Source organism: Aptenodytes patagonicus, chromosome 12 (genome assembly GCF_965638725.1).
Source record: "Aptenodytes patagonicus chromosome 12, bAptPat1.pri.cur, whole genome shotgun sequence".
NCBI classification, from domain to species: domain Eukaryota; kingdom Metazoa; phylum Chordata; class Aves; order Sphenisciformes; family Spheniscidae; genus Aptenodytes; species Aptenodytes patagonicus.
The window spans coordinates 22035041-22052362 of NC_134960.1; the positions used below are offsets into that span (position 1 = coordinate 22035041).

The window sequence follows — 17322 nt, forward strand, 5'->3', positions numbered from 1 at the left end:
CCACAGCATCTATTTTCAAGCCAAGACACATCCAGCTCCCTCTTAAATAGCTCAACCTTAAAAGACGGGGAATCAGCAAAACACATTTCCCGTTTCCTCCAGTAGCCCTTCACACGCCGCCACCCAGAGACTTTCTCAAACAGTCACAACTTTTATGATTCTCTTTCGCCTTCACAACAGGCAGACAGACTTCGCCAAGGGACGAGTCGTTGCCCAGCCCATTCCTCCACCCCGTGCACAAAGATGGCAGCACGGACGAATACAAAGACACTTTGTTGCTCACCGCGTTATCATGGAGAAACATAAAGGCTGAGAAGAGTAGAAACGATGAGCAGATATGCACGGGGCCATTAACGTTCCTACTCAAGCACATCTGCTGCCGGGAAGATATCTGACCCTGCTCCTAACTTCCCTTTGCTAATGACGCAACACTTCCGTTCAGAAGAGCTAATACCAACAGGAAAAACGCTATTACACACGTCAGGGGAGAAAACGAGAAACGACCCGGCGCGTGATAAAAACACAAAGCCCCGCTCAAACGAAACTCCAGCCAACAGCAGTCCCACTTCTCCTGCCTCCCACACCAACTGTAACGCTGAGACACATTCCCACCTTCACACCCCCGGAGCAAGAGGCACCAGCACACAGCGCGTTGCTGAACGACGCTTTGCCTTCCTTGTCGAAAATCACATTTGTATCGGATCCAAAGGTTAAGGCACGAGGCCCACAAGCAGGAAAAAACCCGAAGGGCTATCAGAGGAATGTTTCCCCATGTAATACCAATCTATTCGTAGACCTTTGAGTGTCCTTGTACGGGATTGATTAATTCGTTTGCCGAAGGCGGGTTTCCAAGTAACCTGGGACTTCAGAGGTGTTGGCTTTCGGGCTACGAGGTTGCCCAGTTCTACCAGCATTTGAGAGCTGATCCAGGGGACGGCAAGGAAATTCTGGGACCCCGGTACTAGGAAGCACTTCACAATTTCAAGGAAGTGTCAGAGGAAGACCTCGAGACCAACCTTTCCCTGCGCAGCCGCACATGCAAGGGAAGCTTCCAGCCTTAGAGGAAGCTAGACACCAAGAGCTCTGCCCGGCCGGTACAGAGCACGGCACGTAAAACCCACACAGCAGACTCAGCGCACGTTGCGGAGGTGCCATTCACGCGCTGGCGACCATCGCAAAAGGTGATTGCCAAGACTGCGAACGGTGCGCTTGGGAACGTCCGTGGCTGCCCTCAGAATCCTAAGCGCCGCGTTAGACAAAAGAAGGGTAAACAAAATGAACGTACCTGAAAGGACACTTGGCCACCGTCCTCGGCAACGTGGTCGCCCGTGGCGACGAGCTCACCTGAAGCCTCAGCCGGCGGGCGGGCCGGGAGGGTGTCGCAGCAGCTGCCGGCCGACAAGCGGAGCTGGCTCTTGCGCGAGTCGGCGGTGAGCGACACCTCGTGCGAGTAGGAGCGCAGGAAGGCGCGGACGCCGTCGATGCCCACGAAGTGCGAGGCCGGCACGCCGCGCAAGGCGCCGCTGCCCGCCGCCAGCAGCTGCGAGCGGCGCCAGCGCCGCAGGCGCAGCGCCAGCAGCAGCAGCAGGAAGGCGAGGAAGAGGCAGGACACGGCCGCCACGGCCACCACCAGCCACCGCGTCAGGCTGCCGGCCGGCTCGCCCGGCGCCGCCGCCGCGCTGCCCAGCTCCGACAGCAGCTCGGCCACGCTCTCGGCCAGCACCACCGTCAGCGTGGCCGTGGCCGACAGCGCCGGCCGCCCGTGGTCCTTCACCACCACCACCAGGCTCTGCCGCGCCGCGTCGCGGGCCAGCGGGAAGCGCGCCGTCCGCACCTCGCCGCTGTGCAGCCCCACGCGGAACAGCCCCGGCTCCGTCGCCTTGGCCAGCTCGTACGACAGCCACGCGTTCTGACCCGCGTCCGCGTCCACCGCCACCACCTTGGCCACCAGCGCCCCGGGCTCCGCCGAGCGCGGCGCCAGCTCCACGCCCGACCAGCCCGCGCCCGGCGCCGCCGCCGCCGCCGCCGCCGGCGGGTACAGCACCTGCGGCGCGTTGTCGTTCTCGTCCACGATCACGAGCCGCACCGACACGTTGCTGCTCAGCGCCGGCGCGCCGCCGTCCTCCGCCCGCACCCACAGCCCCACCTCGCGCACCTCCTCGTAGTCGAAGGAGCGCAGCGCGTACAGCGCGCCCGTCTCCGCCTGCACCGACACGTAGGACGAGAGCGGCGCGCCCCGCACCCGCCCCTCCGACAGCCGGTACCGCACGCGCGCGTTCTGCCCCCAGTCCGCGTCCGCCGCCCGCACCGTCAGCACCAGCGCGCCCGCCGCGTTGTTCTCGGGCACACGGGCGCTGTAGCGCGCCTCCGCGAACACCGGCGCGTTGTCGTTCACGTCCAGCACCCGCAGCGCCAGCACCGCGCTGCTCCACAGCGCCGGCGACCCGCCGTCCGCCGCCCGCACCGTCACGTTGTACTCCGCCACCTCCTCCCGGTCCAGCTCCCTCGCCGTCACCACGCGGTAGTACTCCGCGAAGGACTTCTCCAGCCGGAACGGGAGGCTCTCGCCGATGCTGCACCGCACCTCGCCGTTCGCCCCCGAGTCCCGGTCCTGCACGTGCAGCAGGGCCACCACCGTCCCCGGCGGCGCGTCCTCAGAGATCGCGCTCAGCTGGGAAGTCACTGTCAGTTCGGGCGCGTTGTCGTTCACGTCTGTCACCGCGATCGCGACTTTCGCCGTGTCGAAAAGGGCCCCGCCATCATGTGCCTGCACCTCCAGCTCGTAGGAGTCGCCTTCCTCGAAGTCCAGGCTCCGCAGCAGCGTGATCGCTCCCGTCTCGGCCTCCAGCTGGAAAATCTGCGATGCCATGTCCGTGGCTTTCTTCAGCGAGTATTTCACGTCGCCGTTCAGCCCCTCGTCGGCGTCGGTGGCCGTGAGGGTGACGAGGGCGGAGCCCACGGGCACGTCCTCCGGCACACGCACCGTGTACTCCGCCTGGCTGAACACGGGCGCGTTGTCGTTCGCGTCCAGCACCGCCACGCGGATCCGCGCCGTGCCCGTCCGCGCCGGCTCCCCGCCGTCGCTCGCCCTCAGCACCAGCTCGTGAAACGCCGCCGCCTCCCGGTCCAGCGCCTTCGCCAGCACCAGCTCGGGACGCTGGTCCCCGCCGGGGCCCGCCTGCACGGCCAGCGAGAAGTGCTCGTCGCCGCTCAGCTCGTAGCTCTGCACCGAATTCCGTCCCGCGTCCGGATCGTGAGCCTCGGCCAGGGGAAACCGCGACCCCGGGGCGGTCATCTCGCTCATTCTCAGCTCCGTTTCTGCCTCTCGGAAGCTGGGCGCGTTGTCGTTAATGTCCGTGATCTCCACTTCGATTCCGTAAACCTTCATGTCCCCCTCCACTATCACCTCACAGCGCAGCACGCATTGCTGCACCAGCCGGCACAGCTGCTCTCTGTCTATCCTCTCCGCCGTCACCAAATGTCCCGTCTTCCCGTGCAGAGCGAAATACTGCGTCCGACCTTCGGAGACAACGCGGACGCCGCGGTCGCGGAGCGCCGGCAGGTCCAGCCCCAGGTCCTTGGCCACGTCGCCCACGAACGAGCCCTTCGGCATCTCCTCGGGAACCGCGTAGCGCAGCTGCCCCCACGCCGCCTCCCACGCCGCCGCCAGGACGCACCACAGCAGGGCTCGCTCCCGCCGGCCACAGCGCCTCCCCGCCGCGACCATCTCCGCCGCGGCCCCGCCGGCGCCGCACCACCGCCGGCAGCTCCCCGCCGCCGCCGCCCAACGATCCGGCTGCGTCTCCCGCTGCGGCTCCGGCCCCGGCTCGCCGCTCCCGGGCGCTGCCGCCGGCCCCTCCGCCTCGCTGTAGCACGGTTCCGCACCGCGGGGACGCTCGCAGACCGCCCGGCCGCCGAGCCAGCCAGCCAGCCAGCGAGCCAGCCGGGCCGCAGCGGGCGGGGCTGCCTGCAGCGCTCCGGCCTTCCTCTCGCTCCTCCTCGGTCAACAGCGGCGCCCGCAGCCTCCTCCCGGCACTGCAGGCACCGAGCGCTGCCGACCGCTGCCCGCCCTGCCTTTCCCACGGACACCTCGCGGGGACGGCACCGTCGCCGCGGACACATCGCTTCCCGTCCGCCGGTGATCGCGGGCGTTGCCTTAAGCTCGAGACCATCTCTGCTCTCACGGTGCGACATCACCCTTCCCTTTCCGCAAGGTGATCGCAGCCAGGAAGAGGGCGGAGTCCTCCCGTCGATGTCTCATTTCTACCGCATGGCGAAAATTAATTCCTAATGGCGGTATATGTAAAGTAAAACAATTTTCCTTAATGCGACTTCTGGAATATTATTAGTCTTCTCCCGCTCGTCCAAAAGAAAAATCGCCCCCACGAATCTTTGTATCCGCCATGCTTGAATGACCGGTACACGGACAGCAAAAGCAAACGGGCTCTGAAACACAAAACGTGATATTCAGACCCTCCCCCGGAGAACCAGGGGTATCAGGCTCATTAATCCCCTCGGCAGGGACTTCTCTTTAACTACTCCCGTTCGCACGGAACACGGTCTAAATTAACTACTCCACCAGCACGGGCTGAGATGAGACATTTAAGGGCTGAAGAAGGTGGGGTCAGTCAGCTCAACCTGACACTCTAAGCCCCCCAACCCCGTACAGCTCCTCAGGAGGTGGGGCTGCTCAGGCACCTGCCGCGCGCTCTGGGCTTTCTCCCTGGAAGACCTTCCCGGGAGCACAGTACAGGCGGAGGCTCCCCTGCTGCTCGAAAACCACTCTCTCCCACCCACCCCGGGTGCACCCACCTGCAGGGAACCTGGCCAGATTCAGCTGCTCGGCTCCCCGCAAACCCCGGCGAAAATGGCTTTGCGAGTACAGCAAGAAGACTAACGGGTCCCTCTGCCTTTGCTCCTGCGCCCCTTCTCTGGCCCACACCAGCCAAACGGGGGGGGACTGCAGCCCTACGGCAGGGTGGCTTTCCTCCAAATTATTCTCACGCGCCTCTTTTCCCGATATTCGTCTATTCTCAGCGGTATTTCTGAACCGGATGAGAGCAATGGAATTGCGTCAAAATGCTGGTACCTCTACAGATACAGCTACTACTGGAAAAGCAAAGTTGAAGGACTTGAAGAACGTGGGATTTCCCTTTTCAATAGGCCACATTAATTTACAGTTTGTCTAGTTTATACACGTTTTATCCAAGTAACTCTGCGGCCTGAACGACCAGCAAGGGGCTTTCATTTTCTCAGAAATCACTGTGTGAAAAGATCCATGCTTACGAGTAAAGTATTCATCTAGTTCTCGAATCTTCAGGTTGGTACGACACCTTTTCAAGAAAATAGTGTAGGACGGCAGGAGAAGACAAGTACAGCTGCACGCTCTAAAATACACGGTTTAGGTCCGAGCACCTCTCTTTGGGAAAAGGGAAGAGGAAAAGAAGACAGGCTCTGAAAGACAAAAGGCTGTATTATTCTTTCTTGAGATCCCAGTCGACACCTTCACCTGCCTATGAAAGGCAGATCAGGAACGGTAAAAAAGAGGGAACTACCACCCAGGGTGGAAGAAAGAAAAAGGAGAAGTAACTGCACAGAGAAACAACGCCCGGACGAATTAACCCGTCCCACCCGGGCTACCGTTGCTGCAGCAGCCTTACCCCAACAGATGGGCGACACTCTCCTGCTTCACCAGGGAGGAACGACCCGTAACTTCTCCTCTCACGGAGAAAGCACGCACCTTTCAGGAAGGAGAAATCTCCAACACCAAGCGTCAGCCCCATTTTCCCGACCCCATAGTGTAGAATCAGCGCGTCTCTTTTTACGCAGTACGGACCCGCCTTCACCCTCACTACCCTTTCAGGCAACACAAGCTTCGCAGTCCAAACTTCTCAGCTGACCCGCAACCTGCGACCGCCGACGAACCAAGAAGTGCCGTCGCCTACTGCCTGCTCTGAATGGAACGGCCTTACCCTGCTCCGTCTCTCATTCCCGCATGGAGACACGGACCAGCACTTGCCACCCACACCCCCCGGGGAAACCCAGGCGAAAGAGGGTGGAGGCTCAGAAAGGCCCAAGGATCTCAGTCGGCACAGAAAGGATCCGGCAGAACCATGACTAACGCATACCATTTTACAGAGCACGAGTTTTGTAGACAAAACTGCTCAGCTGGACCTGAACGCGCCATGAACCAAGAAGCGCCGTCACTGGCTACCTGCTCTGAGTGGGAAATGGGAAAAAGGCAGGGTTTTTTTGCCTTGTGGACGCCCAGCATCGGCAGAGCCCATCCCACCCACGAGCTTGTACCATTTCACCCAGCACAAGTGGAAGGGCAAGGACCTCCCCGCGGCGCCCAGCCGTCTGACAGCCGACGACGCAGGAAGCGCCGCTTCGCACCCTGCGTGCTGCCAAAGGAGCTGCCAAAAGAAGGGATCGTTTCATTCGTTCGTGGGAACAGAGATGGGCACTACCGGGCAAAGCAGAGAAGCGACGAGCCAAGAGCCCGCTACCGCCAGCGTGAGGTGAGGAAAGGCTGAGCGACGAGGACTGCGCGGGCGTACCGACCTGCGGTGCGTCGGGGTCCGCGGGCGGCTCTCCCGCGCCGGCGCTGCTGCTCGGGCTCCGCTTCCCGCAGGGCTCCCCGCCGAGAAGCTCCTCCGCGGGCAGGCTGGGCAGCGGCGGCGGCGGCGGCGGCAGCCAAGCGCCCTCGGCCACGGCGCGGCCCGGCGCCACGCACAGGTTGTAGGAGTAGGGCAAGGTGCCCTCGCAGAAGTCGGCCGGGAAGGCGGCGCCGGCCACGGAGAAGCGCTGCGCGCCCAGGCAGCGCAGGACGGCGGGCGGCCCGGCCCGGCGCACCCGCGCCAGCACGGCCAGCGCCACGCTCAGCAGGAACAGGGCGCAGAGGAGCGCCAGCGCCAGCACCAGGTAGAACTGCAGCTCCGCCGGCGAGTCGGCGCCCGCCGCCCGCTCGCTCAGCTCCGGCAGCGCCTCCTGCAAGCTCTCGGCCAGCACCACGTGCAGCGTGGCCGTGGCCGACAGCGCCGGCTGCCCGTGGTCCTTCACCACCACCACCAGCCGCTGCTTCGCCGCGTCCCTCTCCGACACGGCCCGCGCCGTCCGCACCTCGCCGCTGTGCAGCCCCACGCGGAACAGCGCCGGCTCCGGCGCCTGCGCCAGCTCGTACGACAGCCACGCGTTGCGCCCCGCGTCCGCGTCCACCGCCACCACCTTGGCCACCACGTACCCGGCCTCGGCCGACCGCGGCACCACCTCGAACGGCGACCCCGACGCCCCCGCCCCCGCCCCCGCGCCCGCGCCCGCCGCCGGCCACAGCACCCGCGGCGCGTTGTCGTTGCGGTCCAGCACGAAGACGCGCACCGTCGCCGTCGAGCTCCGCGCCGGCGCCCCGCCGTCCTGCGCCCGCACCGCCACCGCGAACTCGCGGCACTGCTCGTAGTCGAAGGAGCGCTGCGCGTACACCGCGCCGCTCCGCGCCTCCACCGACACGTACGGCGCCGCGCCCGCCGCGCCCGCGCTGCCGCCCGCCAGCCAGTAGCTCACGCGCCCGTTGGCGCCCGCGTCCGCGTCCCGCGCGCGCACGCGCACCACCGCCGCGCCCGCCGCGTTGTTCTCCGCCACGTAGGCGCTGTAGGCGGCCTCCTCGAACACCGGCGCGTTGTCGTTCACGTCCGACACCTCCAGCACCAGCGCCGCGCGGCTGGACAGCGCCGGGCTGCCCCGGTCCCTGGCAGTGATGGTGATATTGTAAGCGGAGACCTTTTCTCTGTCTAGGGCACTGGCTATTACCAGTTTGTAGGCATTCGCTGATGCCGGTTCTAGTCTGAAAGGGAAATCGCCGTCGATGTTGCAGCTCACTTCTCCGTTATCCCCTGAGTCTCTGTCACGGACATTGATCAGAGCTACTACTGTGCTCGGGGCCGCGTCTTCAGGTGTCGGGTTCAAGATAGGCAGGAGGGAAAGGGTTGGCGCATTGTCGTTCACGTCTAGAATGTCTATGTGCACTTTGGCGTGCGCACTCAGCCCGCCCCCGTCCTTGCCTTCAACACTCGCTTCGTAGTATTTCCCTTCTTCGTGATCTAAGGGACCTGTTATCTTCACGTCCCCTGTCCTGGAGTCCAGAGCGAAGAGCTGGCGAGCACTGTTTGCGATGTCACTGAAGGAGTAGGTAATCTCTGCATTTGTACCTTCGTCGCCGTCAGTAGCTTTCACCTGAAAAGCTAAGGAGCCCTCTGGCAGGTTTTCCAGCAGTCGAACCTTGTAGATCTCTTTGGTGAACACCGGCGGGTTGTCATTCGCGTCGGTCACGTTAATCTTAATCTGGGCGGTCCCGGATCGGACTGGATCCCCGGCATCCACCGCCGTCAGTATCAAATGGTGATAGCTCTGTTTTTCTCGATCTAAGCTTTTCTCCAGTACCAATTCCACGTGTTTCGTCCCATCAGGACTCTCCCTCACTACAAGGGAGAAGAGCGGGTTGGGGGTAAGTTGGTAATTCTGTAATGAGTTCGCCCCAATGTCGGGATCTCTGCCACTGCTCAGCGGGATCCTGGCCCCAGGAGGCGTGGACTCGATCATTTCTATGGCAACAAATTCTCTGTCAAACTGCGGCGGATTGTCGTTGATATCCTGGATAGTGACGCTTACATGAAATATACTGAAAGGCTTTTCCACGACTGCCTCCAAAGTGAGGACACAGGGCGACACAGCCCCGCAGATGCCCTCTCGGTCTATCCTCTCGTTTACCCGCAGATTTGTATTATCTTCCCCGAGAGTGAAGTACTGCTTTTCGTCACCAGAGACTATCCGCAGCTTGCGTGCCGGCAGGTCCGCCGGGCTCAGCCCCAGGTCCCGCGCCAGCGGCCCCACCAGCGAGCCTCTGCCCAGCTCCTCGGGGATGGCGTAGCGGATCCGCTCCGGCGCCGCCCGGCAGCACAAGCACAGCAGCAAAGCGGGCAGCAGCACTCGCCCGGCCGCTCGCCGGCCGCTCTGCCGCTGCCTGCCCGCCATTCTCGGCAGCGCCCGCCGCGCTCCTCCCTCCTGCCGCTGCCCTCCCTCCCTCCCGGCCGCTCTCCGCAGCGAGCGCAGGGGCGGCCGCAGGGCAGCGAGCTCGCCGCCGCCTCGGACGCCGCCGCTCCCCGCGCCGCGCCGCCTCTCGCCTCTGCTGCCCGTGCCGCTGCCGCTCTGGCCGGCGCCGTGCGAGCCAGCAGCCTGCGGGGGCACGACGCTGCGCCGCCTCCGCCTCCGGCTCCGGCGCCGGCTCCGGCGCCGGCTGCGGCTCCGGCGCCGCTCCGCGTCGGCCAACAGCGGCACCCGGAGGCGCCGCGACGCCACCGCAGCCGCCTCATGGCCGCGCTCGCAGGGGCCCGGGCTTTTGACCGGGGCTGAGTGGCTGCGCCCACCCTTGGCGTCTCTCTTTTACTACAATCAGGAGGCGCAGAAGCACTTGCTTAACGCCACTCCGAAGGGTTTAAACCTGAGATACGCTGTCGGGTACTTTTAGGGCATCTCCTGGAGTCGCAATGAATACTCGGCAGTAAATATTCGTACAGCAGAGCAAACAAGAAAGGAACTCAGCTGCCGTGAATGACATCAGGACAGAACTATGAGAGCAAGAGACGACAGTATAGCTAGGGAAGACTTCAAGAGCTTTTTAGCACTCTGTCAGGTATTCCGAATTCTGCTTTCATACCTGGGACAAATACCAAGTAGGAAAGATTCGTGTTGGGGTAATCAATAAGCCATCAGAAACAGAATGAAGCAAAAGTCATTGCAGTCCTGTCATGCCAGACCTGCAAAGGGTTTCCGTCTTCCCTGCGGTTCTTCCTTTTACTTTCTTGTGTCTCTGATGTTTGTCCCACCGTTGATTTTCCTTGTAGGGAGCAGAACAATCGCACTGAGAAACGTATCACCCCAAAGGTAATGTGTAGAGCTCTATACTAAGAGAGCAGAATATCCTGTATTATTTTGTTTCTGATTCACAAACGAAGTCCCTTCTGTTACGTCTCCATATCTGATGGGGAAAGCCAGGTCAAGTCTTTCATAGAATCATAGAATGGTTTAGGCTAGAAGGGACCTTTAAAGACCATCGAATCCACCCCTCTGACAAAGGCAGGGACACCCTTCAAAAGACCAGATTGCTCAAAGCCCCGTCCAACTTGACCTTGAGCACTCCCAATGGTGGTGCATACACAACTTCTCTGGACAGTGTGTTCCAGTGTCTCACCACCCTCATCATAAAACATTTCTTCTTTACCTCCAATCAAAACCTACCCTCTTTCAGTTTAAAACCATTGCCCCTTGTCCTGTCACAACAGGCCCTGGTAAAAACTCTTTCTTATAAGCCCCCTTTCTATATTGAAAAGGTGCACCATAAGGTCTCCCCAGAGCCTTCTCGTCTCCAGGCTGAAGAACCTCAACTCTCTCAGCCCTTCTTCATAGCAGAGATGGCCCAGCCCTTTGACCGTTTTCATGGTCCTCCTCTGGACCTACTCTAACAGGCAATATTGCACCAACCGAGACTCCCTGGTTCCCATCCATAACCTGATTCTTCAACTGGAGAGCCACGGAGTGATCAGCAAGACTCGCTCACCCTTTAACAATCCCATATGGCCAGTGCAAAAGGCTAATGGAGAGTGGAGACTAACAGTAGACTATCATGGCCTGAACAAAGTCATGCCACTGCTGAGTGCTGCTGTGCCGGACATGCCTGAACTTCAATACCAACTGGAGTCAAAGGCAGCCAAGCGGTATGCCACAAGTGATATCGCTAAGGCGTTTTTCTCAATCCCTTTGGCAGCAGAGTGCAGGCCACAGTTTGCTTTCACTTGGAGGGGCGTCCAGTACACCTGGAACCGACTGCCCCAGGGCTCAAAACACAGCCCTACCATTTGCCATGGACTGATCCAGACCGCACTGGAACAGGGTGACACTCCGCAACACCTGCAATACATTGATGACATCATTGTGTGGGGCAACACAGCAGGAGAAGTTTTTCAAAGAGGGAAGAAAATAGTCCAACTCCTTCTGAAAGCCGGTTTTGCCATAAACCAAAGCAAAGTCAAGGGACCTGCACAGGAGATCCAGTTTTGAGGAATAAAATGGCAAGATGGACGTCGTCAGATCCCAATGGATGTGATCAACAAAATAACAGCCACGCCTCCACCAACTAGCAAAAAGGAAACACAAGCTTGCTTAGGCATTGTGGGTTTTGGAGAATGCATATTCCAAATCACAGTCTGATCGTAAACCCCCTCTATCAAGTGACCCGGAAGAAGAACCATTTCAAATGGGGCCCTGAGCAACGACAAGCTTTTGAACAAATCAAAGAGGAGACAGTTCATGCAGTAGCCCTGGGGCCAGGCCGGGCAGGACAAGATGTAAAAAATGTGCTCTCCACCGCAGCCAGGGAGAATGGCCCTACCTGGAGGCTCTGGCAGAAAGCACCAGGGGAGACTCGAGGTCGACCCCTGGGGTTTTGGAGTCGGGGATACAGAGGATCTGAGGCCCGCTATACTCCAGCTGAAAGAGACATACTGGCAGCATATGAAGGGGTTTGAGCTGCTTCGGAAGTCACTGGTACTGAAGCACAGCTCCTCCTGGCACCCCGACGGCCGGTGCTGGGCTGGAAGTTCAAAGGGAGGGTCCCCTGTACGCATCATGCAACTGATGCTACGTGGAGTAAGTGGGTCGCACTGACCACACAATGGGCTCGAATAGGAACCCCAGTCGCCCAGGAATCCTGGAAGTGATCATGGATTGGCCAGAAGGCAAAGATTTTGGAATATCGCCAGAGGAGGAGGTGACGCGTGCTGAGGAGGCCCCACTGTATAATAAACTACCAGCAAATGAGAAACAATATGCTCTGTTCACTGATGGGTCCTGTCGTCTTGTGGGAAAGCATCGGAGGTGGAAAGCGGCTGTATGGAGTCCCATGAGACAAGTTGTAGAAACTGCTGAAGGAGAAGGTGAATCGAGCAAATTTGCAGAAGTAAAGGCCATCCAGCTGGCTTTAGACACTGCTGACCGAGAAAAGTGTCCATCTCTATACTGACTCATGGACGGTGGCAAATGCCCTGTGGGGGTGGTTACAGCAATGGAAGTGGAGCAATTGGCAGTGCAGAGGCAAACCCATCTGGGCTGCCGCATTGTGGCAAGATATTGCTGCCCGGGTAGAGAACCTGGCTGTAAAAATCCGTGACGTAGATGCTCACGTACCCAAGAGTTGGGCCACTGAAGAACATCAGAACAACCAGCAGGTGGGTCAGGCTGCTAAGATTGAAGTGGCTCAGGTGGATCTGGACTGGCAACATAAGGGTGAAGTATTTCTAGCTCGGGGGGCCCAGGACACCTCAGGCCATCAAGGAAGAGATGCAACATGCAGATGGGCTCGTGATCGAGGGGTGGACTTGACCATGGGCACTATTGCGCAGGTTATCCATGAATGTGAAACATGCGCTGCCATCAAGCAAGCCAAGCGGTTAAAGCCCCTCTGGTATGGAGGACGATGGCTGAAACATAAATATGGGGAGGCCTGGCAGACTGATTATATCACACTCCCACAAACCCGCCAAGGCAAGCGCCACGTGCTTACAATGGTGGAGGCAACCACCGGATGGCTGGAAACATATCCCGTGCCCCATGCCACCGCCCAGAACACTATCCTGGGCCTTGAAAAGCAAGTCCTATGGCGACATGGCACCCCAGAAAGAACTGAGTCAGACAATGGGACTCATTTCCAAAACAACCTCATAGACACCTGGGCCAAAGAGCACGGCATCGAGTGGGTGTATCACATCCCTTGTCATGCACCAGCCTCCGGGAAAATCGAACGATACCATGGACTGTTAAAGACTACACTGAGAGCAATGGGTGGCGGGACGTTCAAACATTGGGCTACACATTTAGCAAAGGCCACCTGGTTAGTCAACACTCGGGGATCTGCCAATCGAGCTGGCCCTGCCCAGTCAGAACTTTTACGTACTGTAGATGGGAATAAAGTCCCTGTAGTGCACATAAAAAATGCGTTGGGGAAGACACTCTGGGTTATTCCTGCCTCGGGCAAAGGCAAACCCATCCATGGGATTGCTTTTGCTCAAGGACCCGGCTGCACTTGGTGGATAATGCGGAAGGATGGGGAAGTCCGATGTGTACCTCAAGGGGATTTGATTTTGGGTGAGAACAGCCAATGATTTGAACTGTATGATGTTAATTGCTGCATAATATTATATGCCATACCAATGATATTACAACAAGAATCACCCAGATTAATGAAGAATGAACTTTGATGAAACCGAGCAAAGCACAGTGATGGTGGAACCAGGACTGGCTTCAACACGAAACAATCCAACACCGCATACCATCTCCATCTTTCCTGCCCTGAAAGATTATGATGACAGATGGAGCCCAAAGTCATGGACTGAATGAACTCAACAAACATTTTAGAGGGATGGCCCATAGACTAAGGGAATGATATCTGTGTGTATATATATCAAAAATAGGAAATGAGGTGGTGATCAGTTGGAATGTATTGGAAAGTGGGGGACCTGGGCATGACGTAGATGGTATAGAATAAGGGGTGGATACTGTCCTGGTTTCAGCTGGGATACAGTTCCTTTTCTTCCTAGTAGCTGGTACAGTGCTGTGTTTTGGATTTTGGATGAGAATAATGTTGACAACACATCGATGTTTTAATTGTTGCTGAGCAGTGCTTACACTAGTCAAGGCCTTTTCAGCTCCCCATGCTCTACCGACTGAGCAGGCTGGAGGTGCACAAGAAGCTGGGAGGGGGCACAGCCAGGACAGCTGACCGAAACTGGCCAAAGGGACATTCCACACCATGGGACGTCATGCTCAGTACATAAACTGGGGGAAAGATGGCCGGGGGGGCTGCTGCTTGGGGACTGGCTGGGCATCGGTCGGTGGGTGGTGAGCAACTGCACTGTGCATCACTTGCTTATATATATATATAAGTAATAAGTATATTCTTATTATAACTATTATTAGTAGTAGTGGTATTTTATTTTATTTCAATTATCAAACTGTTTCTATCTCAACCCATGAATTTTCTCACTTTTACTCTTCCAAGTCTCTCCCCCATCCCACCGGGAGTGGGGAGAGTGAGCGATCAGCTGTGTGGTGCTCAGTTGCCAACTGAGCTTAAACCACGAAAACGTCCAATCAAATGTCACAACAGGCCCTGGTAAAAACTCTTTCTTATAAGCCCCCTTTCTATATTAAAAAGGCGCACCATAAGGTCTCCCCAGAGCCTTCTCGTCTCCAGGCTGAAAAGCCTCAACTCTCTCAGCCCTGCTTCATAGCAGAGGTGTTCCAGACCTTTGACCAGTTTCATGGTCCTCCTCTGGACCATGTACTCTAACAGCTCCATAAAATTCTTGTAGTGTGGGCCTCAGAGCTGCACGCAGTACTCCAGGTGGGGTCTCATGAAAGCGGAGCAGAGGGAGAGAACCACCACGCTTCTTGTTACGCAGCCCAGGATATGACTGTGTTTCCTCGCAGCAAGCACTCGTTGCCAGCTCATGTCCCATTTGTCCACCCAAACCAGGCACAGGACCCTGTTGAACTTCATGAGATTCACACGGTCCCACTTCTCCAGCCTTGCAAGGTCGCTCTGGATGGCATCCCTTGCCTCCAGTGAATCAACGGCACCACTCAGCTTGGTGTCCTCTGCAAACTCGTTGAGGGTGCACTCATTCCCACATTCTATGAAGATACTAAATAGTACTGGCCCTGGTGCGGACCCTCGAGGGACACCACACGTCACTGGTTTCCACTTGGACATTGAGCCACTGACTATAACTCTTTGGAAGCGGCCATCCAGACACTTCCTCGTCCATCTAAGAGCCCACCTGTCAAACCCACCTCTCTCCAACTGAGTGGCCAGCATGTTATGGGGGACCGTCGGGGGGACACCCTGCACGCGTTCTCCCACTCAGCCCCCGTCTCTTCATGGTAACCTTGGCGGGGCGCGGTTGCCACTCTGCACTTTGAGGACTGCGGTAGAGATGGTCTTGCTTTCTTTCGCTACAGACAAGTGTGCCCCTGGGAGCACACGTCTGCCTGTGAAAGCCTTCCTCTTTACAGCTGTCAACATCAAAGGTGTGTACGGGAACTGCACCTGCACGCAGACAACTGCAACAGATGGGACCTTCCACATTTGACCAGACACCCCGAGGCCGAGCCGTAGCTCATGACAACAAGCAAGGCAAGAGTTAGAAACATACAGGAATGAAGGGATCGGGTGGAATAGCATTTCTGAGGCCAAACTTATTGAGCAGAAGCAACTCAAATTCCATGGTACTCCATTAGGCACACGCTTGTGTTAACTATGGCAAGCAAGGAAATGACCAGCTGTTCTTCTATACCCCCCCACCCCCGAGCTCCCCTGTCTTCTCTCCAGCCCTACACACCTTGCGGGTTTGCTTCTCACCTGCTCACAACTGCCAAAAACACATCGTGGGAGGATCATGCACTACCATCACACCAAGAAGGGAGGTACATTTCTCTGCTCAAGAGCAGTCTCAGAAGAAAAAGAAGGGTTCTAAAGCACACGAATGACAAACGGCCAAAATAAAAGCAGAGCCGTCGTCCAGCAGAGAATGGGTCATCAGACTCACGGTTTAGGGGGAACCTCCTCCCCTCTTTTATCACACGCACTGTTCCACAGAGGTGCGACTTCTACTAAGGTCATGTTTACATCTATTCCCCCCAACAATAACAGAACACAAAGATACCCTCACATCTCCTGCCCTTCACACCCGCTGCAGCAAGACCAAGAGGCACTACCACACGGCGCATTGCTAAACGAAGCGATGCTGATAAACACCAGTAAAGCTACAGACGTATGAGACCAGGTAACGAAAAGCAAAAACATAACTCAGACAAGCAAGGCAAGGAAGCTTTCAAAGAGAAAGTGTTGTCAGAGAAACTCACCGGGAAGTCTTCTTGGTCTTCACTGCGGGTGTTGAAATTCATCCCTGAGAGCACCTGGGAGTCACTGAGGTCTCAAGCACAAGTGCGGCCCTAAAGTCTTGCTCTGGACAACATAGCAGGGGGCTTCAGTTGAAGAAATAGTCAGCAGCTCATGTGGCCTGCTCATCTCCCACAGACATGAAGCCGTAAGAGTAAACACCTTATCGTGGGCCTCGTTCCCAAGCTAAGTCTTCTGAGAAATTACCACAGATTCTCCTTAAGCTTCTCCTTCGTTTCCCTCACACCAAAAATTCTGTCCTACGTAGCTGAAGGAAGTATTTGCTGCAAAGCAACACTCACAGTTTCAAACGCAAAAAGCACTGTCCAGAAATGGGGAAAAGGAAACACGACCTTCCAGGAAACAAAGGCCTGAGAGAAAGTGTAATTACAGCTGTGAAGGAACTCTACATCGCAACGTTTCAGGGAGATGGAAATGGATAACGGAGGGTTCACATGGGAACTATGAGCCGTTCTGCACATGCATCATCATTCTACATGCACAGTTATTGCACAAATACTTCGTGATAGGAGGACGACCATTGCCTTACAGGAGAGGGAATCCAGGATCACCGCATCAATGGCACAGGCCTTGGCACCAGGTGTGAAATCAAACCATTGCTCAGCCAAAACCACGTTGGACCACGTGGTCATGGTTGGAAGCCAGCCTCTCTCCCTCCTTGCTCTGCACTCACAGCCTTTAGTTGCACCATGGACAATACCCAACAGTTTGGCCATATAGCGGACACAGGCAAAAAAGCATGTCATTCGGTGACATTTTAGGGATACGGAAGTCTATCAATGTCTTTGTCTTGGCAGCTGAACACCTTCAAGGTAGGGATGGAAACTGCTTCCCCAGCCCAACAGTCACAAAACATCTTTTAAGGTTTCAAGGGTCACCAGCCACAATGAGGCCCCGCCTTAGACCTGGACAACAAAGGTGGCAAGAATGGGAAACCTACGGAAGTGAAGGCATCACAGCTTGACGTTTCAGATTATGTCAGCTCTAGAAGGTACACAAGAAGGGTATCTCGTTGGTAACAAGTCCACAGGAGACTCACACAGGAGCTCACACCAAAGACCACAGCCACGGATCCTCAACGCAATTTCTTTGGACAATAAGAAAGGGAAAATGCACAGAACCACAACTGTGGGACCCATATAACAACTAGGACAAACTGAACCTTGACACCTAAATGTTCTTGCAGACATTTCAAATTATACCACAGCAAACTTTCTCACCTGCCCCGTCTCTGGACAGACAGAATTTTTCACCCTGCCCAAACGTTACGCAACAGGAAAGCTACGTTTGCAGAC

At 57.3% G+C, this 17322-nt stretch overlaps 1 protein-coding gene and 1 pseudogene across 1 annotated transcript; both read right to left on the reverse strand.

The window, feature by feature from the left end:
• Positions 1-1010: 1010 nt before the first annotated feature.
• On the reverse strand, positions 1011-3727 carry LOC143166241 (protocadherin gamma-A10 pseudogene; annotated as a pseudogene).
• A 453-nt stretch (positions 3728-4180) lies between these two features.
• LOC143166242 (protocadherin gamma-B5-like) lies at positions 4181-16659 on the reverse strand. Its single transcript, XM_076350446.1, has 4 exons — positions 16552-16659; positions 15970-16023; positions 6471-9432; positions 4181-4287 (listed from the first exon to the last, which is right to left on the reverse strand). Exons 1-4 carry the CDS (start codon positions 16657-16659, stop codon positions 4181-4183), a joined length of 3231 nt encoding a protein of 1076 aa, XP_076206561.1.
• Positions 16660-17322: the final 663 nt, after the last annotated feature.